General features: G+C 39.9%; 1 protein-coding gene across 1 annotated transcript in view; it reads right to left on the reverse strand.

Annotated features, from left to right (window-relative positions):
- CADPS (calcium dependent secretion activator) overlaps positions 1-18225 on the reverse strand; it is a 472322-nt gene that overhangs the window by 226344 nt on the left and 227753 nt on the right. The window contains 2 exon segments of the mRNA XM_059390086.1: positions 11683-11804; positions 16617-16850. Coding sequence (XP_059246069.1) covers positions 11683-11804; positions 16617-16850 — 356 coding nt within the window.

Genomic DNA, 18225 nt, shown 5'->3' on the forward strand with positions numbered 1-18225 from the left:
GTCCTCACACACCTGAGACAGAGGAAGGAAGGATTGACTGAATGAATGAAGTATAGTGAATAGCATCTTGTGCTCTTCCCTCTATGGTATGATGCTCCCCTTGACCTATAAGGATCTAGGGGAGCAGCAGGTAACAGGCCCTGGTATGAATTCTTGTCACAGTGGACCCGAAGAGCACAGTGAGTCCTAAAGGCTGTCACTTCTAGAGACCAGGCTGGTTCCGAGATTTTTTTTTTTTTAATTTTTAATTTTTTTTTGGGTTCTGAGAATTCTTTTGTTTGGCCTCTCTCTTAAGGTAGGAGTGAGTCCTAACGGCTGCTACTTCTAAAGACCAGGCTGGTTCCGAGATTTTTTTGTTTAATTTTTAATTTTTTTTGGTTCTGAGAATTGTTTTGTTTGGCCTCTCTCTAAGGTAGGAAAGTGAGAAAGAGAGAAGCATTTTCCAGACCCCAATTCCCGATATACCTGGCTCAGCAGACAATCACTTAGTTCTGTTGTTGGAGGAGATAGGTTGTGTGATCTGATGCAGTGGGGAGAAAAACAAGGTGACAACACGTGTCAGGGCAGAGCTGAGATTTCAAATGCCAAGATTCCTGCTTCCCATTCATCTCTCCTAACAGCCTTCAATTACTGATATTGCAACTCGGTTGTACTACTTGATATGTAAAGCTTTTTATGCCTTTTGTCTCTCTAGTGAATTTACAGAAGAAAAGAAATCCCAAACAACAAAACCTTATCTTAATTAGATGGTATGACAGTTTATTTGCTAAATGACAAGATACATCCCAATTGGCATAGATTTATTTAACTGGTGATGCACCTAGCCATTCCTTGGGTACCTGTGTGTGTAAACACATGTGTGTTTTGTTCACTTGAAACATGATAGTGGTTTGGTGTTGAGGTGCGCTCATGCCATGGGCTCACGTCACTTTTCAGACTTATTCTGTTCTTTTGGATACTGAGCACTCATTTCAGTACAGAAAACTCTGACATAATTATCATTATGATGATTAGTATTCTAAAGAGGTTTTCAAGTCCATCACAGGGACCTTCTTCTTAGCTTCTCCCAGAGCCATTTGCCATTAAGGCTTAGCTCTGAGTCAATCAACATTTATTGATCATCTATAATGGGTAAGAGATTATAAGAAAACCAGCCTGATCCACAGATTTTCCCAAGTACAAGTAAGTCATCTACATATAAATGAACATAGTCCAAGAGAAACTAAAAAAGTGCATCTAAACTAAAAAAAGGCAACCAACTGATGGCCTTTGTTACCTGTTTTCCCTTTCACCCTGGCTCCAATGAAGACAATAATAAATTAGAAAGAGAAGAATAATAATTCTTAAATTGGTGCCAAGTGCTTTGCATATATTATTAAATTTGAATCCTCATCAACAAGCTTATAAGTATTATTAGCCTCATTTTATAGTTGAGGAAACACAGGTTTAGAAAGACTTAGTAATTCATCCAGTGTAACAAGGTCAATGGCATGATCCAAACTAAGGATTGTAAAGCTTTTACTCTTATGCTTATGTTGAACGCTTATTTTCCATATTATCACCAAAATGTTTCCAGCCAGATTCCAGCTATGAAAGGTTCCCCAGAACAGTTGCTTCACTCCAAACTCTCTGAACCACAAGCTATGGGGCAGGGTGAAAGCTTAACGTCCTTATGAAGGAATCCAGGGAACTTTGGGACTCCAGAGCTTAAGCACAGGAGTTGCAAAATTTTCCAAACAGCATGATGATTGGCATTATGAGAAGAAGAGCATCTGCATTCCCCAGAGACCCCACACTCCTCTGCACCCCTGCAGTGAGGTGAGCTTTGTATCACAGAACAGGAGGCTTTGCTGTAAAACAGATAAGACACATAGAAAGAGTGTTGGCAGCACTCTTGCCTCTCTTGAAGAAAGGTTCTGATCCAGAAAGACGCTGGAAGAACGAGCTTGTAGAGACCCAGGCTTAGGGAGCTGAGTGATATGGCTCAGTGTGACTCTGCATGAGGACTCAGGAAGGACTGCTGCCCTTTTGCATTTCTCTTGCCTTCTGGAACTAGCTCTTGTATCATCAAGTTGATGTTGATGGCAGCCTATTCTGAGGGTCTGTCCCTTGGCTCTGGAAAGAAGTTGGGACAGAGTGTCCTTCCTTAACCTTAGGCAGGTTTGGCTTTTCGCTTTCCATGTATTTGGAGTCATACAGCCTGGATTTAAGAAGTTGTAGGATTTTAGGGCAGGCGTCCTAATGCTTTTGAGCTTCTTCCTTATGTGTACTGAGGACATAGAAGAGATGTATTTCTTACAGTACCAGGTAGGGTTCTGTGAGATTATAGTCCATTTTTGGCTATCACTTCTTGAGAGGCTACAAAGTGCCATGGATCAAACTTAGCCACTAACATGGATCATATCTTCCAACACCAAGCCTACGGGTCAGGTTGTATTATTGTCTCCATTTCAGATTTGAAGAAACAGAAACTCAGAAAGAGAGTCTAATTGCCCAAGGCCACCCAGTCCGTGACTGGTAGAACTGGGATTTAAACCTGGCTCAACCATATATTAGCTAGCTCATTACCTGGCACCTAACAGATTTCAATGCTTGGTAGGGGCAATTGTTATTGATAATGACTTTCATGAAGGGGGTTGGTGATCATTATCATCAGCGGCTCTCCTGGGATCTTGTAGGCACCTCGAAAGGCAGGGCCATCCATGGTTTATCTTTGCAGACTCACCTATGTAGCCCCTAACAGTGCTGCTGCGTATGCGTGCCTGCAGAGCTAAGAGTCTGCAGGGAGCTGAAACACGTGTGTTTGCAATAATGTGTGATGGTCCAGTCATCACCATCTAAACGGGCAGAGATTTGACCCATGACGTAACTGTGTTTATGGAAAAGAAATGAGCCTTGTTGAATAGTTTTGCTGAATAGTCAATGCTAATTAAAAAACAAACCAACCAACCTTCTTTTAGTGGCATAGTATCTTTCAGAAAGGCAAAATGAGTTAAATGTACAGGATTTGGGGTTGGCTCCTGGCTCAGCTACTTTTTATCTGTGCAACTTTGACCAAGTTATTTAACCTCTCTGAATCTCAATATTTCCATCAGTAAAATATAGGGAATAACAGCAGTACTTATCTCAGGTATCAGTAGGGCGTTAAACAAGACATTGATTATGAAATACTTTAGCATAGCATCTGGCCTTTAGAAGGTGTTACATCAATGTAAATTACTATTTTAGACCCAGGCTATTTTTATCCCCCAACTCTCTCCCCTTCCTCCAAACAAGAATGAAGCCATGATAATAACAGCCAACATGACAGGCAGTATTTCAAATATTTTGTATTTGTTAACTAACTTAATTTTCACAAGAATGTGGAAACCGAGGCACAAGAGTTAAACCAATCGGTCCAAGCTCACGCAGGCTCCCAATCCTGTGCTCTTGTCCAAAATGCCAAAATGTCCAAAAATGTTTCTATGCATTGATGAATCTAGACCAAGATTCTCTTCTCTTCTCATCAGTGAGGATAAATGGAGTTCCTGGAGTTCATGCCATTACATCATTACATATAAGAAACAATATGCCGGGCGCCTGGGTGGCTCAGTGGGTTAAGCCGCTGCCTTCGGCTCAGGTCATGATCTCAGGGTCCTGGGATCGAGTCCCGCATCGGGCTCTCTGCTCAGCAGGGAGCCTGCTTCCTCCTCTCTCTCTCTGCCTGCCTCTCTGCCTACTTATGATCTCTCTCTGTCAAATAAATAAATAAAATCTTAAAAAAAAAAAAAGAAACAATATGCCATTCCTTCCTACATTCTTCTTCCTCATCACTAGGTAACAAGTGTGGTGGTTTTTCCACACCTACAGATAAATGTATTTCCCTGGATTTCCACTAAACAATGATGGGTGATCAGTCCAGATCCCAGATTACTCCAGTATTAGGTACAAATGATAGGTAAGTTCAGGCAAGGTATTCGAGGACCTGAACCAGAAAGTAAATGAACTTTGTTTCCCTTAGTCCTTAATGGCTAGGGCAAAAAATATCTTTGTTTTATACCAACCCTATGTTGGACTATCCATGAAATCAGAACTTTCATAAATTTCTGACATTGCAATGGAGCATCACTGTGTAACTTTCAGACTTAAGCCACTACTCAATCATCCAGTTCTGAACTCCTACCAACTCTAGAAACTTCACCACCCCCGTGTTACTTGAAATTTCTGAAAACTCTGCCATAAGGTCTGCAATTATAGCTCTTCTCTGGGTTAGCTGGATGGAAAACCTATAAAATTGTTGGGGGAGCAGTGGTCTTGGATATCACTCATGAGAACATGGTGAAGCTGGAAAGATTACTAACCTGTACAAGATGGGTGGCAAATTTAGAACAGAGCTTGGTATACCGTGAGGAGCTCCATCTCCGAAGTTGGTCTCTAGCACCTAATTCCTTTCCACCATCTACCCTGTTGCTTATTGTTTTCTCACCCAGCCTGTTTTCACTCCCCGGCTCACAAGCAAATACAAACCGGTTTTCAACAAAAGTTGTGGCTTCTTGACCAAGCCTTCTGGGCTGGGAGGCCAGATAGCTTCTGAGCACCCCGAACTGTAATTATAATTTTTCTTCTTCCCAACCCACACATCTTCTGGGAGCCCAGCAAAATTGAATTTCTGGGTCAGTGTTGGCCTTTACCACTTATGATTTAATTAACTCTGAAAAAAGCTAAGCCTCTTTCTTAGAAAGGAAAGACCAGAGAAATGGTAGCCACGCTCCAATCACTTCAACATAAACATCTCCTGGACTGTGACCTTGAACATGGGAGTATCAAGAAAGGTAAACATGAAAAGAGGTGATTCTCAGGAAGCTTCACTCCTTTGCAAATGAGGTGGCCTTTACAGTTCTGAAAGCTATGGTGACTCTGGAAGAATTTATCACTCTGTGCTGGGGCACTTGGACTTTTTCCACCAGCTTTTCTCTGTGGCTCTATGTCAAAAGTCAGGTCTCTATCATTTCCCTAACCCTAATGTCTGGGAAATAGTATGTGGTCCATATTTGTTGACTGATAAACCCTTCATTCCAAATTAACTCTGGTCCTTAAAGATGCTTTAGGTTTCAAGACAGAAATCCAATCATATCTTCCCTGGCTTAAGACTCTCTGACAGCTTCTCCATGGTCTTGGAATAGAGTTCAAATCCTTCATGTGGCCTAGGAGGCCCTGAGTTGTCTGGTCCTGCCTTGATTTTCAGTCTCTTCCTGTACCACACTCCCCAACATTGACTAGTCTCTACTCATACTGCTCTCCTTTCTGGTCCTGGAACACATGGAGCTCTTTCCTATCTGAAAGCCTTTGCACTTGCTCTTAACTGCACCTGGCATCTTTTCCTTGCTATTTCCTCTTTTTTTTAAAATTGAAGTATAATTAACATACATCCTTATATTAGCTTCAGGTGCACAACGTAATAATTCAAAAATTCTATACATTATTGAGTGCTTGTTATCTGTTTCACCCATCTCCCCTCTGGAAGCCACCAGTTTGTTCTCTGTATTTAGAAGTCTGCCTTTTTTTTTTCTTTGTTCATTTCACATATGAGTGAAATCATATAGTATTTGTCTTTCTTTGATGGATTTATTTCACTTAGCATTATACCTTCCAGATCCATCCATGCTGCCTTGCAAATGCCAAAAATCTTATTCTTTTTTATGGCTGAGTAATATTCACACACACACACACACACACACACACACACACACTCCACACACATCTTCTTTATCTATTCATCTATGAATGGACAGTTGGATTTCTTCCATATCTTGACTATTATAAATAATGTGGCAATAAACACATGGGTACATATATCTTTTTGAATTAGTGTTTTCATTTTCTTTGGGTAAATACCTAGTTATCGAGTTACTGGGTCATTCCTTATCCTTCAAGTAGAAACTGACACATTACCTACTCTGAATAGGGTTTCTTGGCCACCAGAGTACCCTACCTCCCCATTACTTTTCATTGCAGCAGTCTATTCATTTCTTTTGGAACCAAATTATAATCTACTATTATCTTATATATTTATTTATTCATTTGTTTATTGCCTAAGTCCTTTACTAGAATGTACATTCTATGAGACCAAAGCTTGATCTATGTCTTTCATGGGTGTAGCCCCAGCACAAGGTGGACCCAAGGAAGTATGTACACTTGTTGAGGGTAAGCAAGTGCCTATCCTCTATATCATCCTCTTGTATCTAAATTTCAAAGAAGCCATTCAGGAAAGATAGTCTGTATCCATTTAAATCATTCCAAGGCCCAGTACACTGAAAACATTTTTGTTTACACTGAAAAAGGAGTACCATTAAGATGATACATGAGGCAAGGATTTGGCCGGCACAAGTTCCTTTCTTGACTTTGTAACTGATTTACTGTGGGGGTGATTTAATGCAACTCCATTTGTATGAGTAATTTGGGTGTAATAAGCCTGGCCCATTTTGAGTTGCCATTAGGACAAATAATATATTTCAGAGAAGAAAAATGTTATAGAAAGTCATTGCATTTTGTTTTTATTTTTTGCCTTAATGTGGTCTCATTAGATAAGGTGCCACTGAAAAATGCTAGGGCTATGACAAGATTTACCAGCGAGGGCATCTTATTTTCTTCTTCCTTTGGAAAGTGGCAGGAAACAGTCTGGTTGTGTTTTCTAATTCCTGACAATAATGAAATCCATACGTCACAAAGCCTGTGGCTTGTCAGGGAATAATAAACTGCTTAAAAAATCAAATGTCAAGTAGCATCCTTGGTTTCCATTCAGAAGAATGTAATTTTGGATAACTTAGCACAATATTGGACTGCCAACTAAAACTGCCTTCCTTTTTAGACCAATTACTTAAATTTCTCTAGCATTTAACCCTCAGGGCTTGCTTTCTTTAGAAGGTAACTTACATGGTACAAAACCATCAAGAAAGTCACTTTGAAGTATATCTCCCACTCAGGGAATATGTTCTATTTCTTTACATCAGTTTTCCCCAAATAAAGTATTTTGCATACCATCTTCCCCATCTTTGCTATTCCCACATATCAACACAGCTTCTGTGATTATTATTATTTTTTAAATCCTATCCAGGTACCACATGGGCTATTATTTACTTAATGTATTTTATTTAAATCAATTCACTTTTAAATGTTACTATATTTCTTTAAAAAAGAACACTTATGTCGCTGATGCAGAAGACAAAACACTACCATGAATGGAAGGTAACACAAATTAGAAACTGTTATTGCTTTACCTGTTTATTTATTCATGTGTTTACTAACTGTGCCCTTTACTAGAATGTCCACTCTATGAGGTCAAAACTGGATCTATGTCAAGGCTCTAGCCCCAGCCCGAGGTAGACATAAAGAAGGCATCGAATGTACCCTTGTCGAGGGAGTGCAAGTGCCTATCCCTCCCGTCTTTCCCTTAAATCTACATTTCAAAGGAGACATCCAGAAAAGTCACTCTCTTTCCCTTGAAACCATTCCAAGACCCGGTACAGAAAATATTTTTGGGTAAGTGAGATCTAAACAATGCTATGAAATTCTAGTGGGAGGCTTTGGTCTGCAGAAGACGCAGAACCTGAGGCTTCTGAAGGTGTTAAAGATTTACTAGAACCAAATAAAGACGTTCTCCTGGACCTGATCAGAACAGATAAACAAATAGAGAAGCAATGACTTCCTTATCACATGACTTGATTTTACTCAAAGCCATGTCTTGATCAAACCTAACATAATCTGTTATCCGCAGACCTAAGAGTGCTGTCCTTTGAAAAACACCCGGCATGGGAAGAAAAGTCTGCTCTGTTTCATAGGAGATAGACAAATACATCTGAGTTCTTGAATCCACAAAGTATTTCTCTTCTCCATTCTCATGCCTGCCTGAGACTGCCTGCCTAAAGACACGATTTCAATTACTTCTGCCTCAGCACCTCCATTGCTTTCCCACAGAAGCAAAAAAACAATATATTACAAATGGAGGCAATATTCTTTGAAATAAACATATTGCTTGAAAACTTGTGATAACATATTTTCCTGGCTTTCCATGTTAAGACCCAGGAGAGGAGGACAACTGAATTGAGAGGAAATAACGTCTGCTTGAAAATGTCCCACATTTAGCATCCAGATTGATAAAATGAAGGATGAACAGAGAACACACATACACACACAAACGCACACACCTCATTTTTTCCAATCACAAAGTGTATTTAATTCATGAACACAGCATTCTTATATTATGCATCTGATCCAAAACGATCATGCCGGGCAGGGCCCTGGTTTTAAGTGAAGAGACAGTACTGGCTTAGGAAGTGAGGGAGAACTTGGAACTCCCATTACTAGGTTTGGACAATATAGACTAGCATTTCCAATGGATGCTACTAGGTATTAGTTGAAATAAGTTTGGGGAACTCATGAATAATCAAAGGCAAATAGGTTTATGTACTGTTGGAAATCTTCAAAGGTTTTTAAATGCTGATGAACACTGAAAAACTTATAAAGAGATGAAATGTTTTGCATTTCCCAATTAATCATGGTACCACTCTCCCTGCCCTTGTTTTCAGTGAAGACGTCTCCACATTAATGTTCTAAAAAAACACACTCTTGGACAAAGTGGGTCATGCGATGTACTTCTGGATTTGTGACTGTACTTGGTAAAAACAAACAAACAAACAAACCCAAACAACAAAACAAGAGTCAAATTCCTTGTAGACACCTGATGAGATAAGATGTGGGTTTCCAGTTATTGGGTAAAATACCTAGTAGCGGCAACAACAGAATTAATGAGTAACAAATAAAACTAGCTTGAATTGAATTTTGATTTTAGAATGTATAAATAAAGTATGGGCATCAGCAGGCTGTAAGAATAGTCAAAGACAAGATTCAGAAGATGAGGAGGGCAGAAAAAGGGCTAACCTTGTCAGATGATAAAGGGGAGTTACTAGGACAGACTGAAGATAACCTTCCAAATGATACTTTTTGGGGTAATCAAAATCAAGTAGCAGACATGATAGTGAGGGATTGATAATGGGAAAAATTATAAGTAGAAGTAAAGAAGAAAAGCAGAATGTATGTTTCAAAGGAAAAAAAAAAAAGATAGGATTCTGAATAAGTCCAAACTTAGGAAGAGAGGAAGAAAATATACCTGCACCAACAGGCTCATTCATCCAACCATGTCAAGCCAGAGGCAGAGAAAAACTTCTAGAGCTGAATGATGACAAAGAAAAAGGTAAAGAAGAGAACTGGGAAAAGAATTGTAGATTTAGAAGGATGATGAGTAGAGGTTTAAAGAGAATTCATATAGAAAGGATAAAAAAAGAGACAGCAGGAAACACAAGCATTGCCAGATTTCAGACTGTGTATATCTCCTTGGGATACTAAGAAATGGCATATACAGGGCACTTACACTTGTTCTCCTTTGGCAGACATAACAAGTTGATCATGCACTATTTTCCTCTGAATATAGATTTGCCCTCAGAACTCTTCTTAACATAGCACTCAAAGTAGCCACTCCTGACTGAATTGACTGGACCCTAGCCATGAAAACTTGCATTCTTCACGTATTTAAAAACAAGCAGGCAAACAAGCAAATCCTCTGTGAGGTTTTAGTAATACCTGCTCACTGATGGAAGAAAAATTAAAATATTATAACTTTGGCTGGAAAAGCAAAATGTTTTAGGGTGAGATGTTTATGAATATGGACATAATAAAGCACATGTGTGGATATGAGTAAATATATATGTGAAATATGAGTATTTCAAGTAGGTAGACCGAAGTGTTCCATATTTATTTGTAATCTGAAACTCAGTTTTAAATATTCATAAGCACATGAAAATCAGCTCATCACTTACCCTGGCAGCTGAAAACTGTAAGCCTAATAAAATGATATGAATAATGTTTTAAGATAAAATAGTTCATATGAAACAACATCCTGTTAGAATAATCAGAGATTTCTCCTTCCTTCTCTATCTTAGGACACCATATTAGGCCCAACATCCAAAAAGTTGGCAGAAATACCAAATAGGTTTTTCTTCCCCCACATATGACACATTTTTAAAAACACGTATCAATAATGCAGCATAACATAATAGCATTGATAAGGGTCAGGCCATGGTGGCCCGTGTGGGGAAAATGAGGATTTTGTCAGGCAGTAACAAAGAAACTGCATTCATTTTCAGTTTAAAACTAAGTTTAAAAAAAGGGAGGAAAGATAATGTGCGACAAGTTGTATTGGTTTCCATTTCATCTCGCTTCCATTCGTCAGTTTCGCCCAGGTTCCGAGCATCTGAGGCCTTTGTCTACTCATGCAAAGAACCACTCCAAGGCATACAATGCCCTCAGATTTCCTCTAGTCCTGGAAACATTCAGCGCTTTCTCTGAACCATTTTGTTTGAACACGCTGGTACGTTATTCCTGTTCTGCTAAATAGTTCATAATTCTCCGGAGAAGGAGAGGCAGTACATTGCTATCAGGGGTTACTGTTTTTATGACTTTTATGGATTAACAACAATAAAAAAAGAAAGCTCGTTAGTCTAGGCTGGCTTAATTGAGATAGAAGAGAAATTAGGTGGTTAGGGAGGTAACAAAAACAGTGACCCCTCCTGAATTGCTGAGGCCTGAGAGTCTACTGACCTAGATGAATTGATCATCATTATTCTTACGAACCACTGCTGGAGAATCCTAGCTGGTCTCCTGCATCAACTCTGGCTCTCTCTGCTATAGCCACAGTGATTTTTTAAAAACACATATCTAATCACTTATCTCTGTACTTCCCTCTCACGGTCTGGCAAGGCTCTCCATTGTGTGGTCCCTTCTTGTCTCACTGGCAGTTTCTGGCATACCTTGTTCTCTGAGCTCTAGTCCTACGAAAACGTCTTTCCATTCTGCTTTCCCATAGGGCCTTCGTTAACCACAGGGCCTTTATACAAGCTGACTGCCTGGAATGCTCTTTCTATTCCCACCCCATCTCATTCAACTTTTATAATACAAGCCCAAATTTCTCATAACTCCTACAGAAGGCCTACTCTGACTCTGTCCCCACAAAGTGACTTAGGTCCCCTGCTACCTCCTCTCAAAGCACTCTTTCCTTTTCAGTATTTGTAACTATTTGTAATTATATATTTATGTGATTATATTTCTGATCCTTCCACTCAATGGTGAGCTCTGTAGGGCTAAAGCAGTGACTACCTTCCTCTCCACTGGGCAACACTACCTTGTACACACACACTGAGCATTTGACAAATATGCATTGACCAAATGAATTAATGTATCATATTTAATATAACACACTGCTTTATTGACATAGTCATAATTGTGGCACATAGAGAAAGATTTTGAAAAATATCTCTTAATCCACGAACCAAATATCATTCAGTAAATTTAATATAACAGATTTGTATCAAACTTTCCTACACGTTCTGTTAAAGGATTGAAACTAACGTGATTACATAGAGCTCCAGAAAGGAGATTGTTTCTTTACTTTCCTTCTGTTCTCTGAAAAAACTGCAATCCTTTTATGGCTGCCGAATAAGAATGTAATCAAGTCATCTTGTTTGGAAAACAAACAAGGAACATGCCTTCTAGAACCTTCTGGGGAAACCAGACCTTTAACTTGGAGTTAGACACAATGAAGCCCATGAGAACCACCTTCTGGAAGATGAGCAGTGGAGGAGCAGAACTTACGTTGGTTTAGAAGCCTCGGCCTGGTCAGTCTGTAGTTTCTCTCCTCCTTCGACTTCCATTGTACAATATACAATGCGATTGGGAGCCAAGGATTTGAGGCCTTGGACTTCCATGATCACCACCTGGAAAGAGAATCACACATGGTGGAGGTTACTGCCAAAGCCCATGGACAGCATCACTCGGAAGAAAATATAGAGGTGGGAAGAAGTGACCAAAAAAACCCAACAAGTTTCTGGCAGTTTCTATCAGTTTGCTATCAGCCAGGCTGGTCCCAGTCTAGCATGAAGATACAATTCTTGGGAGTGTAACTTTTTGCCTCCTGGATGGAAAGACAACCCTCACCACGTTAGAAGCTCATAGGGTCAGACAGGTAATGTGAAATGGGTTTCTCTTTTTCTGGGTTTAATGCACAGGATCCTTTTTCATTTCTACAAATAAACAGGCTCTCTCTTATTTTCTTTAAAAATAGTCTAACTTTTAATTCAGAACTTGGCAGAGACAAAGGCCCAGAAATTACTTTTCCCTTTTCTCTTAGCAAATGCTAAGATAAAGGGCAAAGAACCATTCAGCATTAAAGGCAGAGAGACAGCAGGGAGTAGTGGGGCTTGGGGCAAAATAGGAGAGCATATGCTCCATCTAAACAGAGCAGTTGGCACCCAGTTGCAGCCCACTGTGGCCTTGTCTTTCCTTAGTCCGGAGTTGCCAGATACTGCAGTTTTTCCTACCCAGAAAACGGAAATCTGATTCAGAATGAAAGTCAGAAATCTGATTTTGAAGTTTTGACAATAATCCAAAATACACAAACTCTGGGCAGGCCAACATTGTTGAATCAAAACAAAAACACATCTGCAGCTGCATACTCTCTGTTCTAGACTGAGGAAAAAAGCTGGTGTTTTGCTGGACCAAAATATATCATTTACAATGCTCGGCACTTCCAACCACTACCTTTAACTCCATTCAATCACCTGAGAGTCTCATATTCAGTGGTATATCCTGTCATTTATTAGAGGGGAGAAGACTGGAGGGGCGGATAGAGCAAATAAACCGATTTAAAAATCTGAAACAAATGACCTGTATCAGGGATCTATAGTAAGCAAGGGATACTAAAATATCACTCAGTTGTACTCCAAAAGAGGTAATGGCAGGACACACAGAGAAGGATATGGTTGTGCAAAAAATGTACACTTCCAGGGCACCTGGGTGGCTCAGTGGGTTAAGCCTCTGCCTTCGGCTCAGGTCATGATCTCAGGGTCCTAGGATCGAGCCTCGCATCAGGCTCTCTGCTCAGTGGAGAGCCTGCTTCCCCCCCCTCCCAACTCTGCCTGCCTCTCTGCCTACTTGTGATCTCTCTCTCTCTCTGTGTCAAATAAATAATCTTTTAAAAAAATGTACACTTCCTTCTTTTATTTCAAAATTTGTACTTACACTCTAGTTAGTTAACATGCAGTGCAATATTGGTTTAGGGAGTAGAATTTAGTGATTTGTCACTTACATACAACACCCAGTGTGTACACTTCTTCAATGGGCTTGATTCAAGGAAGAACAATAGGACTGGCCTTGAACCAAGTCAGATTTGCTGTTGAAAAGCCCAGTGGTTCTCAATCTTGATGTAAACCAGAAATATCTGGAGGGCTTTCTAAACCCAGATATTCTGGGCTCCACCCCCAGAATTTCTGATAAGCAGGTCTGGGATGGAGCCCAAGCCTTTTTTATTTCTAGTAATTTCCCTGGTGCTGCTGATGCTGATGATCCAGGAGCCGTACTTTGAGAACCACTCTCACTCATGTGACGTGGAGCAAATGGCCTGGCCTTGAAGTCAGACCACTTTTCTTTCAAATCTCCCGAGTCTCAGTCTTTTCATCTGTAAAATGAGGATAACAACATATGCCCTATATCCCTCCGTGGTTGTTACGTGAGGACCAAATACGATGATGTATGTAACTGAGAATGTTTATACTGGAAAGAACCATACAAATGAGAGGAAATGAGAGGCACAGGAGCAAGAACAGCATTTTTTTGTAATTTGAAAGATTTCGTTCACATCCTGAATCTGCATTTTCACTAGCTGTATAATTACTTGTAAGTTCCTTAACCTCTCTGTGGCTTTTTTTCCCCCACATTTGCAAATGGTTCAAAAGATTGTTGTGAGGATTCACAGATGTTGTTTTCCATTAGAACACTCCCCTGTGCAAGGCTGGGCCACTGGGCAACCTGGACCTCAGTTCTCCTGCTGCGGTTCACTGCTCTACATCACTGTCCTTCCCTGCCTTGCAATTCTGATGTGCATGAAACATGTCTTGTACCAACCTGCAAGTCCAAACCCAGTCTGCCCTGAGGAGATGACCTTCCTCTACCTCCCTCTTCTCACCAACCCCCCACTGGGTCACCCAACATACAGACGCACAATGATTGCTGCTGGCAGTTTTAGTACATGTGCAATTTGCTGTTCCAAGTAAAAAGTATTTGGGAAGCCTAGGGCATTTCATTCTGTACTTGTGCTTACACATTAAAGCCCGTTTGAACCATGTGCACATGGGAGTGTGGTTGGGGACTCACTCACAACTATATTTCAGATAATCAGCTGTATAATATTGAGTCCTGGTAAAGAATTAAGAAATTACGGATTTAAAAACTTCATGAAAATCAATAAACCACTTTTCCCCCCACATTCTGTAGAAAGACAAGAGGCAGTATGGAATAAATTGCCACCTCTAATTGGCAATAATCAAATTCAAAGACACCTAAGAAAAAGCACTCAGTCCCTCAGGTGGCGGTATTAAAAAAGAAAGAAAGGAAGGAAGTTTCTGTGAAATTACACGGATGATGTTTTCACACACCAAGTGCCCTATATTTAACTGAATACTGCTTCTTCCAACTGCAAAATACATGTTGAAACACTGTAATATGACTATCTTGATCAGAACTGAGCATAGTAAAACAAATTATCTGCAGTTCATTCACAGCAAGCATTAATGATGTTCTAGAAATGAACCTAGTCTTCACAAATCCTAACTAAATCTACAGAAATTTGATCTATTTTCTTGGTCTTCCCAAGTCTAGGGCTATCGTAAAATCCTTGTGGGGTTCTGAGCTTGAATAAGTTACTAATGGTTCTCGAACTTCAGGTCACAGAAGAGGCACTGGGTGGCTTATTAAAATGTGCATTTCGTGGGGCATCCCACCCAGAGATTCCTTCCGAGACCACTGACATATTTTACAGATCATATAATTAACCCATTTCAAGTGTACAATGCAATGATTTTAGTAAATTTACTAAGTTGCATGACTATCATCACAAATTAGTTTTAGAACATTCTTATCTCCTCCAGTAATGTCCCTCATGTCCATTTTCACCTCCTGCCCCAGGCGACGCTAATCTGATCAAAATCTCTAAAATCTAGAGATTTGCCTTTTCTAGACATTTTATATCAATGGAATCAAACAACATGTGTCTCTGTGTCTGTCTTCTTTCACTAAGCAGAATGTTTCTGACATTCATCTACATCAAAGCATGTTATCTGTAGTTTGTTTCTTTCAATTGCTGAGTAGTAACTCTTTGTATGGATGTACCACATTTTGTCTACCCATTTGTTAGTGAATACACATATAGATTGTTTGTATTTTTGGCTAGTAAGAATAATGCTGCTATAAACATTTGGGGAGCAAATGATTTTATGGGGACATGTGTTTTCATTTTTCTTGGGTAGCTACCTTAGAGTTGCATTCTACACATGGTAATTTCTTGGGTAGCTACCTTAGAGTTGCATTCTACACATGGTAATTTTTTTTTCCCAAAGATTTTATCTATTTATTTGGCACAGAGAGAGAGATCACATGTAGGCAGAGAGGCAGGCAGAGAGAGAGGGGGAAGCAGGTTCCCTGCTGAGCAGAGAGCCTGACGTGGGGCTCAATCCCAGGACCCTGAGACCATGGCCTGAGCCGAAGGCAGAGCCTTGACCCACTGAGCTACCCAGGTGCCCCAGTTTATGTTTAACTTTTTGAGAAACCACCAAACTATTTTCCAAAGTGCCTACAGCATGTTGTATTTCCCCTGCCTCAAGATTTGGGTCAGCAGGTCTGGGTGATGCCAGGAATCTGCACACTAACCAGTTTCCCAGGCAATTCCAATGTAGCCAGATTGGATCCACTCCCTAAATTATATGTATGAAGAACAAATGTAAGTAGAAGTTATAGAGAAATTTATTAGCATGTGGAACCTTCTGTCACAGTCCCAGTCTGTACACGTTTTTTTTTTTTTTTTTTTTTTTTTTTTTTTTTCAGGTGATGAGATCAGTAAAAATGTCTCCACTGCAACAAGAGGCTTTCTACGGTGTAGCCAACAGGAGACATGACAGGAAAGAAAATCTACAACTCATCAAATGATGCTAGGTATTTCTCTTATAACCATGACACAGGATGCCAAAATTTTAAACTTTCTAGATTATATAAGGTCTTTACAAAATCCTTGAGCACTGCTTTAAGATGAAAAATAATGCAAGATTAAGTAGGTGGTTCTTTTTTTTTTTTTTAAAGATTTTATTTATTTATTTGACAGAGAGAGATCACAAGTAGGCAGAGAGGCAGGCAGAGAGAGAGAGAGAGAGGGAAGCAGGCTCCCCACTGAGCAGAGAGCCCGATGCGGGACTCGATCCCAGGACCCTGAGATCATGACCTGAGCCAAAGGCAGCGGCTTAATCCACTGAGCCACCCAGGCACCCAAGTAGGTGGTTCTTAAGACTGCATTTCCTTAAGGAAAGCATGGGCTCCTGGAGATGGGGAATCACTTACTGATTAGCTGACCTATGCTTAGCAAGCTGTTATTTTAATAACTGGTCTGGGGGTGCAAGGAGTAAAGCAAGCTAGCTGTGGTGCGTCTAATCACCCACATCCTGCTGGCTGTGCCAGAAGATGTTTAAGGGTTTAGGGCTTTTTACCTCCAGAGAGAAAGATAGCACAACGTCTGATTTGGAGAGCTGGTTCTCACTCTCCTCGCCCATGTCGATAATAGAAGCATTGTGGCTTCGTTTGAGTTTCTGAAGCTTGAACTCGCCGCCTTTGGACACTGGCATGCTCTCTAAGTTGGCCATGAGCAGGTTGACTGATGACTTCAGCTCCTCAATGTACATGTTTTCCATTTCTTTGGATACAAACTTGGGAAATTTGCGCTCCTTAAAAAGAAAAAGAAAAGTATGAGCAGAAAAGTAAATAGAGACCTGATTTACATAGAAGGCTTCCATCTTACAGCCCAGAGTTATAATAACATCTACCACTGGTGAAATTTTGCTCAGATATTGTGCTGTTGTGCTAGAAAAATGTTCAACCTAGCTGAGTTGATAGCTGCTTGCCTTCTAGTTATTTACACTCTCTAACAGCTGAGAGATATATACATAAACATATAGTAAGAAAGAGTCAAATGTTTTATTATAGTCCAATTTCCCCCCCAGTTTTCTCCAGAAAATTTGATTTGTGGAAAGAAAAATGGGGTGATATTTTTTAAATCTGGTTTCGGTTGAAACAGTTTTTCTTTTTAGCAAAATGCAATCAGTTGTTTTTAAGTTTAGAGACAGAAAGACACCCTATTTCTGGATACATATAGAGATTTTCTCACATGAATAATTCAAGAGGAGCTCATTTGAGATGTTTCAAACATAGCCTGTAGCTATTTCTAAAAGGAATAGTAGAAAGAATAGTTACTGTTTTCAAGAAAAATTGAAAAAATTAATGAAGTGATGAAAAACATGATTAAAATTCTTTAGAAAAGAAGATTAAAAGAATTCAGTATAAAAACTGACCTCTATTTTTTCCTTCCTTGCTTATGAATTCAGTTGTAATTGCAACATGCTTTAACTATGCTATTTAATTCTTTATACCTCTAAGTTGTCCAAGTGCCTTAAATATACTTTGGATTAATCACCTTCTCAAAGAATCATTTTCCACTTGAAACATGAACTTGCCCTCCTTAGTCTTGGTTCATACTGATCAGGTTGAGGGGCAAGGTACATCAGTTTGACTTTTTTTTGGGGGGGGGGGCACAAGTGATAGAAAAACCCAGTTTGGAACTGGCTTAATCAATGAAGGGAATTTATTGGTCTGAAATGTCCTGGGGGTAGACCAGCTTTCAGGGAGGCTGGAATCAGGACTCTGATGATATCACAACTGAATTTTTTCCCCAAATCTTGGTTTGGGTTTCTTTGAGTTGGCCCAATGCTCAGTCTGGCTCCCCTTAATGTCACAGAAGGGTTGCCAAAGATCTGCACCTTATAACATCACATTATGCTATCTAAAGGAAGGATGACTATCTCTTCTTGTAATGTCTTTTATTCCAAAATTCTCACCCAAAGTCTGACTTATGTATATACTCTGAACCACCTTTTATGGCTGGTGATATGTTGTGTTGAGTTGCTTAGGCATGAGTTATTTCCTTCGTCCCTGTGGCTGAGGATAGAATTCCACCTGGATCACATGGGACATGAATTGGTTTACCAATTCTGGGTGACCAAAAAAATAAGATGCATAGTATGTGGGTACCTAGTATGTGGGACC

The sequence above is a fragment of the Mustela nigripes genome, chromosome 2 (genome assembly GCF_022355385.1).
Source record: "Mustela nigripes isolate SB6536 chromosome 2, MUSNIG.SB6536, whole genome shotgun sequence".
Classification (NCBI taxonomy): Eukaryota; Metazoa; Chordata; class Mammalia; order Carnivora; family Mustelidae; genus Mustela; species Mustela nigripes.